This window comes from Procambarus clarkii, chromosome 21 (genome assembly GCF_040958095.1).
Source record: "Procambarus clarkii isolate CNS0578487 chromosome 21, FALCON_Pclarkii_2.0, whole genome shotgun sequence".
Lineage (NCBI taxonomy): Eukaryota > Metazoa > Arthropoda > Malacostraca > Decapoda > Cambaridae > Procambarus > Procambarus clarkii.
The window spans coordinates 27,800,343-27,822,103 of record NC_091170.1 but is presented as its reverse complement, the minus strand read 5'-3'; the positions used below and the strand labels follow the sequence as shown (position 1 = coordinate 27,822,103).

Here is a 21,761-nt window from a genome sequence, read left to right as displayed (position 1 = left end):
AAATTCATTAGCAGATAACACCGTGCCAGTCTTCCTCAGATTATATATTTATCTTCTGATCTTCCTTAGTATTGAAATATTCTCATAAATGTTAATCATATAACTTATGCTGAAACGTTCTAGTTTCTTTTGTCACCTAACGTTAGACACGTGAAGTGTAATGCTATAGATCTGAGAGCGATTCAGGTGTCAGTGAGATTTTTTAATGCATCTGTACCCCGATAGTGTAATCACCAGTGCTGCACCACATTCACCAACTCAGTCGCATCCACCACCATCACCAGGACAGTCACCATCAAGTCGCCACCACTACCACCGACAGTCACAAATACCAACAAAACAGTTACCACAATAAAAAAAAAACTGTCATTACCATCACCACAGCCAGTCACCACTACCAATACCCTCACCACCCACCACCACCACCAACTCCACCACAAACAACATATTTCAAGAGGTCTTTACAAAAACAAATAAAAAATATGGACACCAAGGATTCGAGACTAAGGACTCTGACATAGAGAGCCAGAGCTCACTTTCCTGAACCCAGTTAGGAAAGCACTGTTAAGTTACTTACCCACCACCACCACCACAACAACAACCAACACCACCACTGTTTTCCAGCCACGTACACCATCCCCTTTTGTTAGCAATGTCCTCGTTGCCTTGCGCTTTGCCCATGTAGACAGACCAGTTCTGTTATCAAGCATGTAGATACTGTAGTTTGAGTGCGGCGCGGCCCTTCCTAAAGCTACATTTCTCCCCGGTTGCAGGAGGAGCTGGACGCCGCCCAGAACAGAAAAAACTGCTCAACACACCCAAATTTTGTTCCTTTTCTTGGATTTTTCTTTTCAGTTTAGAGATTTATTTAAGGAAATATGATTTATTCATAGAAAGTACGTGAAGAAGTGGAGGAGAAGTTGCTAAGGGAGAGGAAGAGGTGGGTGAGAGGGGAGATTGGTGAGGAATAGGTGGGGGAGATCAGGGTTGGGAGGATAAGTGCTCGTTGAGGGAGAAGTCGCGTTGTAAGGGTGGGAAGGGAGCGAGAGAGGAAGAGAGCCCGGGAAAGTAGGAAAACTGGCTGAGTAAGCAAGTGAGGATACGTCTCTCATCACCATGTCTCTCCTCCTTCCTACTCTGCACCTATAGCAAAATGATTTCACTCTCTTCACTACTCCATCATCATCATCCAGTCTTACTACTTGCAGACTTTCGACATACCGCTTCATGGGATTTTCGTTTCTAAACTCTATATATCTCCCAAACATTCATATCAACCTATTATAATAGACCGGTCCGGCTGCTGACAATTCAGGCGGCGAATCAGGAGAAAAAATATAAAATTAAGATCTGGAATGGCAAAATCGTAATTTAGAGGTTGAAATTCAGTTAAATATTGACTATAAGTGGCTCCGGTACTCAAGATTATTCACTCGTAAGATCCTTAAACAGTCCTTAATGGGTGAACGCCTTTTGTTCAATTCATTTACAACATCTCAAACACTCAATTGGTGAATCTTTTAAAAGAAAAGAAGGAGACGAACACTCGAATCATTCCGGAACTCAGCCGAGTTGAAATTTGTCCTCCCACCTCGGCGTTCCGGCCCATTTCCAGAGTGGGTAAAGATCTTAATTGCATTGCAAGTTGAGCTCTGGCAAGCCCACACACCGAATAAAGTAAAGCGCTCTAGCTAAATTCTTCTTTTTTTTTTTTTTTTTGATTCAGTGAACTTTGCTCCCCAAGAAAGTGTGTATGCTCAGCTGACCCAGGCAATATTAAATAAAAAACTTTTTTACAAATATATGCAATCATGATATCTTACAAAATATCTTTCACTAACTTTCATTTGTTAAGTTCTAGCGAGGATTGCAGAAATGAAAATAAATCTCCTAAAATATATCCTGTAATCATAATGTCCCCTCATTACTGTCTGGTTCCCAAAATCCCCACTCAGTACTACCTAGAATATATACTCACTCGTGAAGACTAAACCACACACCAGATCTCCCCCGTTTACTCATATTACCTACACTTACTATTAAGTACTTACAACGTAACTTTCATCTACTATTAAATTACCGTGATGTTTCAGGTTTATTCCCGCTCAGTCCTCCCACAAAGTTGGTCATAACAGATGTGTTTATTTTGATTGAATGAGTGGGAGATGTAAAACATATTCTGATCAATACTTCATCTCCTGAAGAATTCCGTCAAGAAATAAACTTATTAGTTCCAGAAGGTGCCATATAGTTCACTGTTCCCTTGACTCTCTTCCTCCACCTTAACATCCCAGTCTTCTTGCTCCTGTTGTTCAGGTACTCAGTTCGCTTCTCTTCCTCCCCTTCACAGTTACCAGCTGCCACAGTCAAGCAGCATAGTCCATAACAATTACAGTTACACAATAAACAGTTGGTAACAACGAGATGTTGGCACAGCCATAACAGTTAACTGTAAGTACACACAATAACGATATATCCGGCTAAATAGCCTGTCTGCCTTTTTTTCATGTGGGTGTCTGTGCGTTTTGGTGTTTGTTAAGAGAGACAGACACACAGACGGAAATGAATGTAAAAAGAATAGAAGAATATAAAGAGAAATAAGTCGAGTTAAAGAAGAAAGAGGCGTTTTTTTATTAAAAAAAGGACAAAATATAGATGTGATACTACCATGGTACTGCATCTCATCATGAGGACGGTACTTATGCTGCTGACTGCGCCCAATCCTGTCTTAAACATACGAGAAGCTTACCACAGTCTGGGTCATCAATCATCCCCTGCGGTTATGTCTGGCCGGGGTAGAGGTCACGGTACATTTAAGCAGGCGGCTACAGACTTATGACACACACATGTTCTCTCTCATTGGAAAATGCCTCACATTCTGTCTGCCTGGACAAGATGGAAAAGCATGCAAGAGGAGTCATTTCCACCCTCTTCTCGTCCTGGATGGCTGTGTTTTGAGTTCCAGAGAGATCTCGGTGGCCTTAGTTGTACGCACAAATCGAACAGGTTCAAGACTCATCACTTAATCCAATATCATAAAGAAGCACACAGCGTCTATTCTAACACAAGACGTTCAGCCACAACCAGAGTCATTCTGGTTGGTGCCGTTCACGAGAACATCAGTTCTTCACCGAACATTCATTCCTTTCTTCATTGTAGTTCACGATGAATTTTACCATCGCAGTTCGCTCTTCAAGTAGAATCTTGTAGAATGCTTGTAGGAGTTTTACTGTTAATCTTCTGGAAATCAAGTTTTAGGACAACAAGAATGGGAAGAAAATATAAAAGGAAAAGACGATTACGACGATGGAAAGTTAAAATATATGAAAGATAGAAGGTTAATGAAATTAATTGTACCCTTTCTATTTTCCATTATCATACTCTTTCTTTCTCCTTTGTTTCCACTCTTCTCTTCTCTGTTTACTTCCCATTTCACGACTTATCCTCCTTCTCATACTCCTTTCACTCTCTTTTCCCTCTGTGTCTCCCTTTAGTTCTCAATTTCAGGCTTGCCATTTTCATTCTTTATTAGTTTTTCTCAATTTCCTCATATATTCTTCCTTGTTTTCATATTTGCTTATTTGATTTTTCTTCTTCCAGTCCTTTTCTTATCTCATACGTCATTTCTTATCAGTTCATCGTTACCCTTCTCCTTCACATCTCTCTCTCCCACATCCCTGTATGTCTCCTATTCACTCCACACTTATCTTTATTATCTTCTCTTTCACTGCTCTTCCTTTTTATTTTAATATGTTCTCTCCCTTTCATATATTTCATCTTCTCTTCTTTGTTCGAACAGCTATCAGTCTATTTGCTCAATACATCAACTCCTTGTTTTCCTCCCTCGTTCTCTCCCTTCCTCACTCTCTCCCTCCCTCTCTCCCCCCTCTCATTCTCTCTCCCCTCTCCCTCTCTCGCTCGCTATCAATCCCTCTTTCCTTTTCATTCTCGCTTCTTCTTTTGCTTTCTCGCTCCCTTGTTCACTCTTTCCCACCCTCCCTATCCCTCCCTCTCTCCCTTCCTACCTGTCTCACTTACTCATTCTCTTCCTTCCTCCAAGACTTTCCCACAGCAAACACCATTCATCCGGCTCACCCTTTATCTCTCCTTCTCTCATCACTAACTGCACCAAAGGGCTTAGCAGCGTGTCTCTATCTCTGTCATCTCTGAGTTCCGTCCTTAACTAATTCTCTCTGTGAAGCTCTCATTAACTTCCCTCCTATCTATCTCTGCCCTCTACACTGCAATGAAAATAGTGGAAGGGAAGGTAATATTAGTGGTGTATCTAGAAGCAGTAATAGTGGTAGTAGTAGTAGTAGTAGTGGTAGAAGTTGCAGAAGAAGCAAACAAGTAGTTGAAGTAGTGGCAGTTGCTAGTTGCATTAGTTGGGTGGATTAATCAAAGACTCCTTCTTTCCTGTGTAAATTCAACTCCCTTACATCTGCTCGCAGTGTTAGCTAAAGGCTTCCGAGAGTAGGAAGAGAGCCTTCTGGGTTTCTCTCCCGAAAACAATTGTTTGAGTAATGTATGTAGGGTACAATATTTTCGTCTCTAATAACAGATAGCAGAGGCACAAATAAAAAGGTTCTCTGTTATGTCTTTCTCTAATTATTTCATACATATTGTTATTAACTTATTTTTATAATTTGATCTGATAGGTACACAATACCAACATCATTTCTTAGGGCTTATATATGTACTAGATAAAAAAAATGTGGTACGATCACTCACAACAGTGATATTTAGGATTTACCAAGATTGAAATCATGTGCCGTGAACACTCGTAGCAGTGATTCAGGATTTACTATGATGTGAAACGGTATTTGAGTTAGCAGAGTTAAATTCACGCACGAGGGATGATTAGTATCCCAGCTCCTGCTGTCTCGAGGCGGGTTAAACCATTGTCCTCGTATTTACGAACGTGTTGTGACGTGACCAGTGTTGTTACTGCCCACCAGACGGGAAGCTGCACTCATCTCACGTTCCTGTGATGGCAAGTTGTTTACCATGTTGGTGAAGACGATGGATATTGCATATTTCAATTGGCGTTACATGTGTTGTCTTACTAAATATCATCATAAACACTTCTTTATATGAAAATATGATTCCTAATAACATCCACAATCTAATTTTTTTTATAAAGTGCAACGAACATTCTGAAAGACTCTAAGGTTGTATTTTTTACAATGTCTCTGTGACGTATTGATATCATGGGAATCTCTCTTTCTCAGGGTTTCTATGATACAAATAATAATGAGCTATTGGGAAGTTTGAGAATTCTGGTGATTTTATAAGGTAACGAGACATGTCAAGGTACCAAAGTTCAAGTTCTATCAACGCCAAAAAGCTGCCGGGTAAACAGATCACAACAGAACAAGGGAAAACTAAAGCTAGCAACCCCTACCAAGCCAAGGCTTTGGATTAAGTCCTTGGAGGAAATATATTTTGCCACAGGCTTACCAGGACTGTCGTGGGTGTATCCTCCTCCTCCTTTATCCAGCTCTGGAACCAGCGTTGGTACGTGGGTTAGTGCTTACTCAGAGGGAAAATTCACACATTCCTAGTGAAGTCGTTCGTTCCGTGCCTTAAAACGACATGCTGGTGAGTGTGACTCAGCTCGCTAGCCAGCAGCTATCACGAGATTCTTCGGCTAGTATGAGGCAGCACTAAATATATTCGTTCTCATCCTTAAACTTCAAAGGCAGCTTGACAGTGACCATTTTTTATCCATGGACATCGTCATTTTTGACAAGAACGACACCGAGTCGTTCTTTGATATCATGAGAATATCAAAGTATACCAGCCTTTAAGAACTTTTGACGCGCATAATGGAAAGTCCTTCATGGAGCTGAAGCATTCTCAGGACACATCTGATACGAGCTAAGACCATAAATGACACAAAATAATGTCTGCTGCTGGTTGCAGCGCAGAGAACATGCAGCGGCCTTCTCTTGTCGCTGACATTAAAAAAATAGCCACGCAAACTGAAAAGGAACATCAGACGACCGGACGTAGAAAAGGCATCATTCGCCCCAGGTCACCAAGTTCTCGTGAACACAGCCAACAAACCATCAGGGCTGGGTAAATACAACGCCCTTCCTCGGACACACAGAGTGGACCAGCGTCCCGAGTTGTGTAAGGAAGGTTCGACCACTGTACACCACCGCTTCCCTCACATGTAAACCCAACTGTTGCCACAGAGATACGACCATCCTACCTTCAGACTCAGAGTGGAGAGACACTCCATGAAACGCACGATGATTAATACAAAAAAGTCGGTAAAAAATAACAGAAAACAAAGCAAACACGCTGATAAAACTAAGGAAAAACACCCAATCACATCAACGTTCTGAGTTAGCCTAAACAAAATATATCAGGATGCTCCACCACCATCATTTCCAGCATTTAGAAAACACTTTATATTATTTCAGAATTGTAAACGATCTCCCATCTTCAGTTTATCCCTGTGTGACTGACCTGTCCAGAGACAGCCACGTGGAGACCACCTGGAGACGTCGGTACATGGGATCTCAGGCTTTGCTCACTAAATTGGCAATCCCAGCGGATCGAGAGGCTGCATCTGCCCACACACCGTGGACTTGAGATAAGACTGACCGGTTATCACTACGCTAGGATGCTGCTATCATGGTCTAAGGGGCTCAACTTCAAACAGAGAGAGAGAGAGAGAGAGAGGGGAGAGGAGAGAATGAGAGGGAGAGAGTAAGACAGAGAAATAAAGAGTGCGAGACAGAGATAGTGACCATTGGTCTTATAATCAGAAATACGGAGAGCGCAAGATGGAAATAATGGTACTGGAAGAGATAAAAGAGAGAGAAAGAGAGAGAGAGAAAGAGAGAGAGAGAGAGAGAGAGAGAGAGAGAGAGAGAGAGAGAGAGAGAGAGAGAGAGAGAGAGAGAGAAGGCTGGCCAGCAACGTGGGTAAAGAAGAAATTCCAATCGCCAGCTGCATTCTCGAGGTTCCCCCCACAAAACTCACACCAAGGAAACATGCGGGACGAGGCCACTTGATCGATCAACCTCGGTGTGGCTATTGTAGGAGGGACAGTAAGCATATTTCCAAACCTCGCAGACACAGGCACACACACACACACACACACACACACACACACACACACACACACACACACACACACACACACACACACACACACACACACACACACCGACCAATGAGCCAAAGCTCAACCCCCGCAAGCACAACTAGATGAGTACAAACACACACACTTAAATATTCAAGTCTTTATATAATATCACGTAAGTCAAACTAATGTGGGAACACGCGGAGCAAGTATGAAGTCCTTATCGTCAAAGGTCCCTTCATTTCTTCTGATGAATTATCTAGCTGAATTCTTAAATTCAGTAGTGTTTTAGCATGTAATGTGCCTGCGGGTAGGCGTTTCCAATCTTTTATACTTCCGATGGGGTGAAGAAACATCTGTTTTCTGTCCTACAATTGTGATTTGTTGGATTTGAAACCATTGCTCCTGGTTTGTACTACATCTGATCATTTAAAGAAGAGGTCTGGATCAGCATCCTTTAAATTTTTCCAGTATTTTAAAAGTTTCGATGAGATCAGCCCTATCATGTCTGGTTTGCAGTGATGTTAGTCCTGTGGCCCTCGACCGTCCATGGCGGGAGACTAGGCTGGGATGACTAGGCTGGCGGAGACCCAGTAAATGAGACAATAGTCTAGCAAAAATTACAATGAGCAACATTGTATTCCCTGGAAGGAAGTAAAAATGCTTCTCGTAAGATTGGACGTAAGAAAGGCAGAAGACCTCACCATGTATCGCCATGTGTAATATAATAATATGTAAAATACTTAGCAAAAGACTTAACAAGAAGTCAACAAGCTAATTCAAATATAACTATCGCTGTTTATAGTACTACTACTTATGATAATAGTAATAGTAGTAATAATAATAATATTTCTGTTATTATTATTATTAATATTAATTATACTATAATACTAAATGTAATACTAATAGTTATTATTAGTATTATTAGTATTATTATTAATATTATTATTATTATATAAATAAAGATTGCGCAATAAAATAAACCGAAATATAAACATTCCAGGAAATTTTACCTTTGAACAAACAACATCCAATTTGGAATCAGTGGGGGGGGGGGGGGGAGGTAGGAGCAGGGGCTGGGGACGACAGCTTCCATATTCCAGCTCAGCTGAGAGTAAGAAGAAGCTAGAGAGCCTCTTCTCCTTCCTTCTTTCTCATAACCCCACCCTTCCTCTTGCTCCTGCTTGCCAGTTCCTCCTCATGTTCCTTCTCTTCCACCGCTTTCCTCCGATTATTCCCTCTATTTCCTCCTTCAATGCGCCCCCTAGTCCACACCTTCCTCCTCCTCAGTCCTCTCTACAGCTGTGAGGCGCTGGACAGAACACTCACCTCTGGCCGGACTCATGCGATGGACTCTAAACCAAATTACCACAAGATAGGGATCGCTTCCGAGCGCACAGGAGCGGCAGGAGCGCGCAGGAGCGCCAGGAGCCTGCGTTACGTCGACAAACTAAAATCTTTATTTTAGAAGTATTGTTTGTGTGAGTGCATGAGTAATACAGTGTGAATCGACACAACCTCGTGAGTAATAAAGTGTATCAGTACTTAATATGAGTAATAAAGTGTTAAACTCTACCGAGCAACATAAACAATATGGAGTTTATTCATTCTCAACAAAATGAGTAATATGGAGCTCACTCAAGAATATGAGTAAGAGGAATGGAATGAAACTATCAGGGGAAAGCGCCTGTGTAGCACTTGGAAGGGGTCAGGATAAGGAATTGGGATGGGACGTTTGGAGGGGGGGTAAGGAATGGTGCCCAACCACTTGGATGGTCGCGGATTGAACGCCGACCTGCATAAAGCGAGACCGTCGCTCTACCGTCCAACCCAAGTGGTTGGATGAGTAAGGGGAAGCTTATCCATACTCAGGAGCACAGATGTCTTCAACAGATCATCGTCCACTTGAGTTAAATGGATCCCTGGGACGACCTCAAGCTTGACTCACACTGGGTGATGAATAACCAGCAGCACGGTCTCTGTTGGGGCCGCTGTTTAACGGCACTACTGTCTTGCGTGTCCCTGCAGATAAGGGAGTGCTTCCAACTGTTGTTCCTTCCCGTTATAGGCCTATGAGGGGTACACACACACACACACACACACACACACACACACACACACACACACACACACACACACACACACACACACACACACACACACACACACACAGGAACAAGAGGAAAGGCAGGGATGTGGTGGAGGCAGATTCCATACGCAGTTTCAAATGTTGATACGATAAAGCCCAGTAGGCTCCGGAATCTGTACACCAGTTGATTGACGGTTGAGAGGCGGGACCAAAGAGCCAGTGCTCAATCTTCGCAAGCACAACTAGGTTAACACAGCTAGGTGAGTACGCACACACACACACATACATTTTTATCAGAAATTTTAGAAAATATATCACAATACGTCAATAAGCTACAAGTGCAGGTTTATACCTGAAGTCTTTTTATTACTAATGGATCTTAATACAGGACAAATTGCCATCCTGTAAGTTACATCCTGTAAGCCCACTTCCCTAATCATTATGCAGATAGTTCCTCTGGGGAGATTTTGAAGACTATCAATTGTTTCGAAAATCCCCAATATTGTTAGGTATTACTTATAACATGTTGATGGTCTAATTTTCTGTTCTTCCATAATTGCTGTGGAAAAAAAAAGGATTGCTAGTAAGATCGTAAATATACCTGTAATTATTATGAAAACATTGAAAACCGTTTGTACTACCGCAACCGACGAGCTAATATTACCCGAGCAGGCACTGGAGGCGAGAAAGAAATAGAAAAAAGGAGGAATTCGTGGGATCATCCACCTGCCACAATTATCAGGGATACATTAAGGCTTGTGGCAGCCCCGAGTGCTGAATAGTCTAGACGTGAGGTGTTAGAGACATGGAAGGCAGACACAGGATGTCTGTCTTCCGAGTTTGGTGGATAATGTTTTTATCCACCAAAGAGAAGATGGATAAAAAGGGGAAAACAAAGCTTACAGTCAGAGAAACATGGCAGCCAGGGGTGATATGAAAATGCAGAGTTAAATTGCCTTGTACAGAGACTGTTGTGGGCCACTTCTTTAATCACTTGTAATATAAAAAGCCTATTGCCATATGTATATGTTTGTGTATATGTATATATATATATGTTTGTACGTGTTTATAATCCATGTACATGTACGTGTTAGTACACGTGCACGCACGTACTTATACGTGTATGTTCGTATACATAATTCATTTTGTGAAGTAAAGTCTCAAATAAAATAAAATAGTAACAAACATTAAACGGGTGAGTGAAGACAATATACGAGAGCACGTAGGAGACCCACATGGCTGCCCCGGGTGCTGTATATATCTTCTACGTCAAGGCTGAGGGTCACTTCCTTCCCCGCGACCCATCCAAAATCTTTATCCTAATCCCTTGCAAGTGCTCTAATGTCGTAATGACTAGGCACTTTCTCCCTGTTAGTTTCCTTTCCTCCTCCTACTCCTCTTTTTCCCTAGAAATTATTAACGAAGACACCCTCTTAAAAGGGTCTTGAGTCTACTAGTGTACGCGGCTAGAGGATCGTTGTCCGGTGTCCTGTGGACCATTAAGTCTACTGTCATCGCCCTGTCGTGACCGCTCCACGATACCTACACGAAACACACCCCAGAGGAAAAGTCCTGTCTAGTACTACGGACAAAATTAAACCTGTGAATAGTAATTTTTCCATTAAGCATATATTTTTCTCTCTCTTAAGCTCTCACCTTCTCAGATCATAGATTACTAGGAGGTGAGAGACATTCTCAAGGATCTCACATGTCAAATGTTCACTTCTTTGCACCCCTTTTCCCCCCCTACAATACTACTGAAGCAGACCTAACCATTACATGTCTCGAGCGAAGTGAGAGCAGATAACCAAAAGCCAAAGACCAGTGTTTCTCATATCATGCAAAAGAGATGCTAAAACTAATAGGGAAAGTCTGAAAGAAAAACTTTACCGCTCAAACTTCATCACAGTACACCAGCAGGGGTTTAGAAAGTGTAAATCCTGTCTGACTAAGAAAAGTTTGCTGATCCTCACATATTATAAATTCTTTTTGCTGTGACGGATTAGATAACAAAGGGATGCATTAGGAAGTGATGGGACACTCCATACAGGGTCAAATATAGATATGATAGAGCCCAATTGGCTCATGAACCTGTTCACCAGTTGACTGATGGTTGAGAGGCGGGACCAAAGAATCGAAGCTCCACTCCCGCCAGCAAAACTAGATAAGTGTAACTAAGTAACTATGTAAGTACACACAGACACACACACACACACTCAAGTCGCCAACAGCCACTCAGGCTCAACTGGGCACAAATGCTTCAGCGAGTCGTCCAAGAGCCTCCCACAATCCTTGTAGAAGCCGTTGACTCTCCCCCTAAAGTCGTCTCCACTTTCTTACCCCACACCGCTGCCTACTTCCTCTCTTCATCTTTCTCTTTCATCTCATCCTCCTCCGCTTTCCAAGTTCTTATTTCCTCTTCCCCCCATCTCTCTCTCTCTATTTGTTTTTCACTATTCTGTTGCACTCTGTTATTTGTGCTTACAGTTTTTGAGCTTCAGTTATTCACGATCTCAGTTGAATAATATATTACCTACTGCACGACATATAGCATATCATCTAATTTTGAAACTTTGTGAGTTGAACGTGTATTTTTGGCTTTTCTGTGGCTCCTGTGTCTCTCGCTTTTAACCATTTACTGTCCTGCATTTGTTATCCATTAGTAACATTTCCTCTTTTTCAGTCCTTTTAATTCAGTTATAAATTTTCTGGACTTCGACCAGAAAAACAGTCAACTCGACCACACTCTGACCTACGGTAATAGCGTAATAATGGTTGGGTCGACTTTAGAAGCCTGGTTGGGCTCCGGTTCAGGGCCTCCAGAGACCGTAGTAGAGTTCTGGGTGAGTCGACTTTTGTACCACAGTAGCAGAGTCGGTAAAAGCAGGCGTATGGGAATCACCAGAGCGCGAGTTCAAGTCCACTCCATTCCAAAAAATTATTTTCTTTCTGGCCTCAAAATTACTTTATATATATATATATATATATATATATATATATATATATATATATATATATATATATATAAACACTAACTGTTTCCGGTGAGGTCACATTCCGGTAAATAACTGTGTCTAATTCCGATACTAACAGCCATTTATCTGATCGATGAAAAAATGAATATATTTAAATGAACTCTCGAGTTACATATATTTATATAACATTTTTGTCTGTGAGTTAGGCATGAAAAGTCATACGAGAGCTTTTAGTTCATATAGGTAATTAATTAAAACTTTTTATTGGAATTGCAGTGGGGGAAAATTCTCTACTGAGTTATACCCTCGAGTATAAATAAAAATAACAATAATTAAAAATGTTTTGTAATTTTTAAACAAAGGAAAAATGTATTGGGTTTGTTTAAAGTCGAGGTAATGTGTGATATTGTTCAACTTGTTGATTCAGAAAGCATGAGAGAGAGACAGAGAGAGAGAGAGAGAGAGAGAGAGAGAGAGAGAGAGAGAGAGAGAGAGAGAGAGAGAGAGAGAGAGAGAGAAAGAGATAGAGAGAGAGAGAGAGAGAGAAAGAGATAGAGAGAGAGAGAGAATGAGTGAGACAGAATCTTAGAGTAAGAAACAAAGACAGAGACAAAGAGACAGCGAAAGAGAAAGAGACAGCATAAAACAGACAGGCTGAAGGATATAGAGAAACTTTAACTCAAGAGAACGTGGCAAAGGAAGCGTTATCGCTCTTTCTCTCTTTCTCTGTACCCAGACGGCAGTGTTGCCTTTCGAACACACCACCACACTACTGGGTGATATAAAATATTTTGCCATTTATCTATTTCTCCCTCACAATTCTTCCCACGGACTTTTTCAACTTCTAAGGTATATCAAACCTACCCTAAGTATAACAATACATAAACCAAAAATATAGAATAATAAACATTTCTAATTAATGGGGGGTTTGAATTGCACAGTGAGAAGAAAATTATGGATGCACATTTTATGGTGAGGCACAGCTACACGTGCATAGCCTGATGACAGGGGACTAGGCCATATGAAGACGCGATGACCGCTGATGAAGACAACAAGAAGGATAACGAGGAAGATTCAGGTACAGCAAAACCTTGGTAAGCAAAGCAACTCCATCAACGAAAACGATAAGAAGGAAGAATCTCGAAAGGTACATCCTGGTAAACTATCCTCGTCACGTCGAGAGAAAGAGAGAGAGAGAGAGAGAGAGAGAGAGAGAGAGAGAGAGAGAGAGAGAGAGAGAGAGAGAGAGAGAGACTAACACTCGAACAAGGTGACGAACGCAGACAAATCACCTCACATTCTGTCCGAAACTTTTCAACGACCGAATTAGTTAAGAAAAGAAACGGTGTTATGGGCAGCAAAAATTACAAAGTTTGTAATGAGGAACTAAACTGGGTCAGGAAGATGCAGTGGCGGTAATTATTGAAGACAGAGAGAGAACTTGGTCCCATTATGACGCAACACGACAAGACGCAAGGCCCTGGAGGCCTCATGTGCGTCTGGAGCACTTTTGGAGCGACGCACACGTCGACACGTCAAAACACAAACACCATTGAGGCTTCGTAGCCAACTGCATCACTCACACAAACACACACACACACACACACACACACACACACACACACACACACACACACACATCTAAAGATTCCCCTTAGGGTGGGGACATGTCTACAGATACCCTCGTGGGGTGTGGGCATTTCTTGAGATTCCCGCTGCAGTGTGGGCGTTATCTTGAGGTTATCTTGAGATGATTTCGGGGCTTTTAGTGTCCCCGCGGCCCGGTCCTCGACCAGGCCTCCACCCCCAGGAAGCAGCCCGTGACAGCTGACTAACACCCAGGTACCTATTTTACTGCTAGGTAACAGGGGCATAGGGTGAAAGAAACTCTGCCCATTGTTTCTCGCCGGCGCCTGGGATCGAACCCAGAACCACAGGATCACAAGCCCAGCGTGTTGTCCGCTCGGCCGACCGGCTCCTTATCTAGAGATTGCATTCTGTGGCGTGGGCGCCTCTTTGTCGTCGTAGCCAAAGAGTGGGCGTGTCTTGGCCTTCCCATCCAGGGCGAGGGGCGTGTCTGTGAGTCCCCCGTGTGAGGCGCGCTGATACAGTGACATAATTTTGCACATATATTGCCAGAGTTGCCACAAGGACGTCGCTTGTTTATACTTTACAAAAGTTTCCCTATTACCAGCTCCAGGGGAGAGACTCTGAGCACTTCTTCCTTCCCTGCCTCACTGGCCTCCTCCCTTTCATTCATCTTCCTTATGTCATTCCTTCTGTGTTGCCTTTCTAGACATTCCCCCTCTCTGGAGAAGAGCGATAACGCTTCCTTTACCACGTTCTCTTGAGTTCAAGTTTCTTTATCTATCTCAGCTTGTAAGATTCATGTTGTCTCTTTCTCTGTATCTTTGTCTCTGTCTTTGTTTCTTTCTCTAAGTCTCTCTCTCTCTCTCTCTCTCTCTCTCTCTCTCTCTCTCTCTCTCTCTCTCTCTCTCTCTCTCTCTCTCTCTCTCTCTCTCTCTCTCTCTCTCTCTCTCTCCTTTGCCTCCACCGTCAACTTCTGCAGCCCTAAAATACTTATGCATTTTTGAGCATTCCCAAAATTAAAAAAAAATAGAACCGGCCTAAATAAATAGGCGAAACTGTGTCTGTTACATAAGAACGAAAACCAATACGTTTTTCCATTTGCCTGCGAGGGATGGCAAGCATATATGACACTCTATGAATACAAATTTCCATTACAGCTTAACATTAAGATAATTTTAAAGCAATTTTAACTTTTAAAACTAGAAACATTCATTATAAACTGTTTGACGCTTTTTTAAATTAGTTTGAATTTAGTTAAAATAAATCAAGAAGATTAGTCCTAAACTCAGATTATTTTTAAACTTGTGTGTCACTTGGAAGTTAGATATTCTCACCAGAAAATAAATGATAAACAAAGCTATTTATTATTATCAGTAATAATATTTGTATTAATATTATTTATTTGTATCTTTATTAAAATGCTACATTCCCAAGGTGCTTCCTGAATTGCTTCTATATTGTAATGCGTTGCAAATTCTCTATATCATAATAAAGAGCTTTAAAGAGCTATAAGAATCACTGGCATCCAGACCCGTAACGAGAATAATGTAGGTAACATATGCTACCTAAACTGGCAAAAGTGTGGACTTGAACGAAGGAAATTTGCTAATGTTATGTACAACCTTCGTGTTGGACCAACTCCTGAGTATGTAACCCAATATGGACACCCGCTTCATCACAATTCATACAACAAAGTAGGAAACGTTCTAAGAAATGCAGCAAGGAATGCTCTCACTTTTTTGTTTCAGAACCGGTCAACAGAGAAAGAACTGGAAAATGTACCACATGTCACTGAACGACACAAGAAATATACAAATGAAAACAACGTGTATGATTCTAATGAAATTTTCCAAAATAGAGAGAAAACTAATATTGATGAACAACAGGATGAATAGGCCAACAAGAAAGCATGCTGTGTAAGAGAAGCACATAACTTAAATTGATTAGATGAATTACTTAATGAAGAAAAATAATTGACAGTCTTGTATGTAAAAGAATAAAAGGGTCATTAAATTTGCTACCTTTATCACAGCTTGTTGATGAACAGAGAGAGAGAGAGAGAGAGAGAGAGAGAGAGAGAGAGAGAGAGAGAGAGAGAGAGAGAGAGAGAGAGAGAGAGAGAGAGAGAGAGAGAGAGAAAGAGAGAGGGAGAGAGAGAGAAAGAAAGAGGAGCCAATAAAGTGAGAAGGGAGATATAGACAAACCAATGATAATTAGTATGTTAGTGTAATAAAACACATCTTTTATTTTTTCAAACAAAAACATAATGCTCACATTCCATATAACACGGAATAAAAATAAAAGAATAAAAGTAATCAACTCGGAATTTAATGTTGAAGAAGTAACAAATATGAGGAATCTTCTCATTAGTTGCTGGACTGTTGACCAGACCAGACACTAGAAGGTGAAGGGACGACGACGTTTCGGTCCGTCCTGGACCATTCTCAAGTCGATTGTAGTTCCTGGACTCCTAGTAGCCTCGTATGAGGAGCTCCTCGGTAGTTACATAAATGACTTAGGTCCAGTTATGTCTCAAGTGAAGTGGAGGCTGGTGATGCTGAGAAGTGGAAGTCAGAGACGCGTACGTAGAGAGTATGGCGGTGAATTTATGTTGTGATTTATGCCATGTCTACAGGTAATGAAATCGTAAAGTGTGTGTGTTTGTATGGTGTGCCTTTTCTTTCTCTTAGCTTCTCTCTCTCTCCTTCGTATCCGTTCTCCTCTTTCCTTTTTTACCCGTCCTCCTCCCCGTCTATTTCTTCCTTGAACCCATTAGCTTATTCACAAACAATTTCTTACCACCTCCATTTCCAGGCAGGTAATAAAGCCTGCCGTCCTGCAGGAAGGACTGAGCTTGGCACAGCGCTAAATACCCTGAACTATCGTGCTTAAACACCGTGAAAAGGAAGCTCTTCAAGAAAGCAAGGCGTAGGGATGGGTGAAATTACAGGAGCGGTGGAAGACTAGATGGGGATCAGTTAAGAATTATTTGGTGTTGAGAAGAAGACAAGGGAGAGAGAGAGAGACAGAGAGAGAGAGAGAGAGAGAGAGAGAGAGAGAGAGAGAGAGAGAGAGAGAGAGAGAGAGAGAGAGAGAGAGAGAGAGAGAGAGAGAGAGAGAGAGAGATCACCAACGACTAAACAATACTTTTTTCACTGAAACCTTTGCAAGCTCGTTACTCAATGTCTCAAATAATTGAAGCCCGTGTTCGTTATACTTAAGGTTACAGCTGCTGGATAGCCTTAGGGTAACTCTCCAGGGAAGCCATCCCCGTCTCACAAGTAAATGGTTTTTGATCGTTCGAAAACGTTTACAATAGATATCATATATACTCAAGCTAAAAGCCTCTGGACGGATATTGCCTAACAGAGGCAGTGTTTCGTTAACGTTTTCTTAAGTTATGCCTCTTCCTAAGCTAAACTGAAGTTTTATTCCATCCACCACTAAAAAACGTTTTAAATAAAATTTAAAACAGCTGACGGGTCAATATTTGTTATCTACAAGAAACTTATGTATAAACAAGTAACAATTACCTTATAAAAATGTAATGTTAGAACACTTAAACACACACACACACACACACACACACACACACACACACACACACACACACACACACACACACACACACACACACACACACACACACACACACACGCGCACTCACACACACACACACACACACACACACACACACACACACACACACACACACACACACACACACACACACACACACACACACACACACACACACACACTTGATTGATGGTTGAGAAGCGGGAGCAAAGAGCCGAAGTTCAACCCACGCCACCACAATCAGACGAGTCTCCTCCAGAATGAAAGACACGTGTACGCAGCTGTAAGTGAAAATGTTTTATCCAATATTGTCACGGAAGCCACTTGAGGACGTGCCATCTTTTCCTGACACAGATGCACGCGTGTGGTAAAGTAAGTAAGATGGATAAAGTGCTAAGAAGGCAAGAAAAGTAGAGAAGATTCAGAGAGCGAGAGAGAGAGAGAGAGAGAGAGAGAGAGAGAGAGGGAGAGACAGAGAGAACGAGAACTTCTTCTTTTCTGCTGTAAATTATAATTTTGCTGATAATAATGCTATTCCGTGTCTTGTTGCAGTTTGGGACACAAACGAGTCTAGCGATGGTCGTGGTGATTGTTAAGGAGGAAGGGGGGAGGGGGCCGGGATGAAAGTGACAGTGACTATAATGTTAATCATTTGAACGTGATGGTCATAGTTGTGGAGAGGACGAAGGTGACCAGGAAGTTACTAGTCTCCATGAAGAAGGTGACTCTCTGCTGCTCCAGTCACTGTCTGGCTGGTCCCACGGTCAGCAGCATCTCCAGTATGTTTTTTTAACCGGCGTCACTGTTCTGCTTCTTATAATTGTCTTATAATTGTCTCCTATCTTTGATCGACCTTTTTTTAGCTTCTTCTGTGTGTGTGTGTGTGTGTGTGTGTATATTCACCTAGTTGTATTCACCTAGTTGTGCTTGCCGGGGTTGAGCTCTGCTCTTTCGCCCGCCTCTCAACTGTCAATCAATCAACTGTTAGAAACGTCTAAAACTAATAAACACACACCCAACAAGCAGCCTGTAACAGCTGTCTAACTCCCAGGTACGTATTTATTGCTGGGTAACAAGGGCATCAGGGTTAAAGAAACTCTGCCCATTTTGTTTCTGTCATCACCATGGATCGAACCCGGACCCTAGGATTGAGACCAGAGTGCTGTCCTCTCAGCTATCAGGCCCCCTGTATGTGTGTGTGTGTGGTGTGTGTGTGTGTGTGTGTGTGTGTGTGTGTGTGTGTGTGTGTGTGTGTGTGTGTGTGTGTGTGTGTAAAATGGAACGAATTGAAAATTGTAGGCAAATAATTGTGTGGTTAAAGCCTCGGTGTCAAGTTACTGAGTGACTTTTACGGCTGTTCCTGACTCGAGTGAGCAGTTTAAGGCCAAGAAATCTGGTTATGATAATGTAGTATCTTCCCTGTGGCAGAACTGGTCCCTCGGGTGGAGTTTACCTCTCTCCGCTCACCTAACAGTGACGACACGGATGTGTGGTCTTGTTTAGGGTGCCCAGACCACTGGCCTGCCTCTACCTCTTGCGTTATTGCTCTACTATTCTGACTCTTAGATTCATTGTGTTGGAGACATTACTGGCAGTAGTGGTTCAGATACTGGTGTTGTTGGAGACACTAGTGGGGGTGGTTTAGATGGTTGTGGAGGCACTGTGGTGGTGGAGACACTAGTGGAAGTGGCAGTGAAGACACTGGTGGGGATGTTGGTAGTGCGGATAGTTGTAGTAGAGGCTGTGGAAGCGGCAGTGTGAACTCTTTTGTGTTGACGAACATTCAATATTCTACAGGTTTATGAGACTGTAACTATGTGATCAACTCTAATGTGCTGTGCTTGGCTCTAGTGTGTTGTGCTCTGCTCTATTCCGTTGATCAAAATTTTAACGTTGGTAAAATTGCCTCAATCCCTAATGAAATTAAATACATAATTTTCTTAATTTGGTCGCACAAGTTAAACTATTCTTAAGGAACTTCGGAGCATTCTGTTACATACTGCGCCACTGACAAACTCTCAATTTATGTTTATCATTTATATCACTGAAGGTTAATGAAAGACCCAATTTATGTTTACGTCTATTAAAAAATAAATTTTCGGATGTAACCTATATCTTATCTCACGGTACTTCATACAATATTAAAAAAATAAATATTATGTCTATCATTCTCCTTCATTTAAGCACTACGGCATTGCAGTAAGTTTCTCCATTATTATCACTACTGCAACCGTTTAAAACAAAGACTTAATTTGCTCTTTGATCTCAGATCTCTTTCCTTAGAGGAAGGCCATTTACGTCAGTTGCAATACGAGATCACTTCGAAGCTATGAACCCTCCAAATTCATCAGAGATTTCACGGAATTGACTTCAGTTTTTTGTTTAGACTAGACTTCCTCATCTCTGGATCTATTCAAATAGCTAGAATGAGACTCGAGTTGAATAACTCAGATTGCTCGACTCTAGTGTTCACACTAATTTTGTCTTCTGTTAGTAGAATGATATGTCTATTTTTTTTTTTAGTTAACATTAACTTTTTTGGCTTTCTTGTTTTTTTTAAGTTTTTTTGTTACTAAGATTTTCTTTTCGCTACTTAACGCTAATAGTGGACCACTACCTTCAAAAACATTTCTTTGTTTGGGAAAAATGAATGAAGACGATTTACGTCGTCTATAATCAGCTGAGAAAATAAGTCTCTTTTTAACAAATGTATTGAATTAGGTGTTCACTTGTTTATTGTTGTTTATGATTCGCTACCTGGAACAAAGTTCCAAGCAGCACGGGCTATGGCGAGCCCGTATATGTACGTGTTCACATATGTTGTAATATTGGTTCAAAAATAAGGGGGAAAAAATATTTAGAGGACGAGGGAGGAAGCGAGAGACAGGTTCTGATAGCCTTTTGATGCAGTTACGTCCCGAAGGGAACACAAGAGTTGATGCTAGTTGATAGTGACCAACACGCATCCAGCCTTCACATACACACTCTCTCTCTCTCTCTCTCTCTCTCTCTCTCTCTCTCTCTCTCTCTCTCTCTCTCTCTCTCTCTCTCTCTCTCTCTCTCTCTCTCTCTCTCTCTCTCTCTCTCACACATAGAGCCAGAATATTTATACACCTGACTTGGGCATTCTTTGCATGAAAACAAAAGTCTAAAAGCGATGTTAAACAAAACATACGAAGGCACTCAAACATATCGAGCAGCCACACGCTATTGTGCCCAAAGAAATGTCTTTGTTAATGTAAAGATTATTGTTGAGACACTGGGGGGCGCAAACAATATATTCAGCTGAATTAAAGTTGAGTGTTTGGTTATCAACTTTATACAACGGTACTTATATTTCATATTTCTCTTATATGCTTTGTTCGGTAAGTTTTGTGTATGTGCTTATTTTTCGATTAAATGGGGATTCTCTTTTTTTTTGCGATAAACTACTAATTTTTGCCTTACTTTTTTTAAGGAAATTTTAAGTCATGTTTTGACGAGGCAAAGATTCTAATTCAATGTCTGACTCTTGTCACTTTACTGACAATATTTCCAACTTGTTTATTCCGATTTTACGAACGCTAAGTGTTTCATGTTGTGTAACCACCGCTTCCTCGCCCCCTTCACTGACCTTCAGAAACACGTAGCACTCTTGTTCAAACCTCCGAACACCCCAAATGTTCACACTCTCATGCATATTTCTGTGCTCTCTTTATTTACACTATATATTATTTACGCTAAAAATAAACTTTCAGTGTATTTACACTAAAATAAATATTCAGTGTATTTACAGTAAGATATATTCTCAATATGTATACACCTCTCGGTGAATAAATCCCTTTGCATTGTTGAATGATTAATTGTATCTATATATTTATTGATGCGTGCAAATTTGAAAGCGTATAAAATTACTGTATTATTGAGTGAGTTTGCACAGCGATTAAGTTTATATAGGAAAAATAACCATTTAAAAATAATTTATTGTTCCTGTGTAAACTTAATCCCAGGCATTCTCTCTTCATAATACAATTTGTGTAACACAATCGCCAAGCTCATTTAGGATCGTAAGTAAACATTTGTACCCTTAGCCAAGGGTTTCCGACCCAATTGGATATCGAAGCTGTAGCAATGTGTCAGTCCAATGAGTTTCATGGTTTCTGCCTTTCTCTCAAAGAAGCAGCTCCACCCTTTCACTTGCCCTGTACTGAAGGTAGGAACTGGGCAAAGTGGAGAGGAATACCATTCCTCCGGTTTGTATATATTATACTTTAGTAATAACAGAACAAGCAGGCGTTTCATCGTATTATCTTCTACAACATTATTTAAAATTATTTAAGTTTACTGACAACAGAAAGGCTGACCACGATAGGCTGACAACAGTAGGGCTGACAACAATAGGGTTGACAGCCGCAGTTGAGCCCGAGGTAGAATTCCAGAATATATAATT

General features: G+C 41.3%; 2 protein-coding genes across 2 annotated transcripts in view; one reads left to right on the top strand and one right to left on the bottom strand.

Moving 5' to 3' along the window:
• The window catches only part of LOC123748238 (uncharacterized), a 121,943-nt gene that overhangs the window by 56,780 nt on the left and 43,402 nt on the right, over positions 1 to 21,761 (top strand). The gene's annotated exons all lie outside the window — the stretch shown is intronic.
• LOC138367224 (mucin-21-like) overlaps positions 1 to 21,761 on the bottom strand; it is a 75,883-nt gene that overhangs the window by 49,828 nt on the left and 4,294 nt on the right. Inside the window, exon 3 of the mRNA XM_069328630.1 lies at positions 18,922 to 19,123. Coding sequence (XP_069184731.1) covers positions 18,922 to 19,123 — 202 coding nt within the window. The remainder of the gene's footprint in view (positions 1 to 18,921; positions 19,124 to 21,761) is intronic.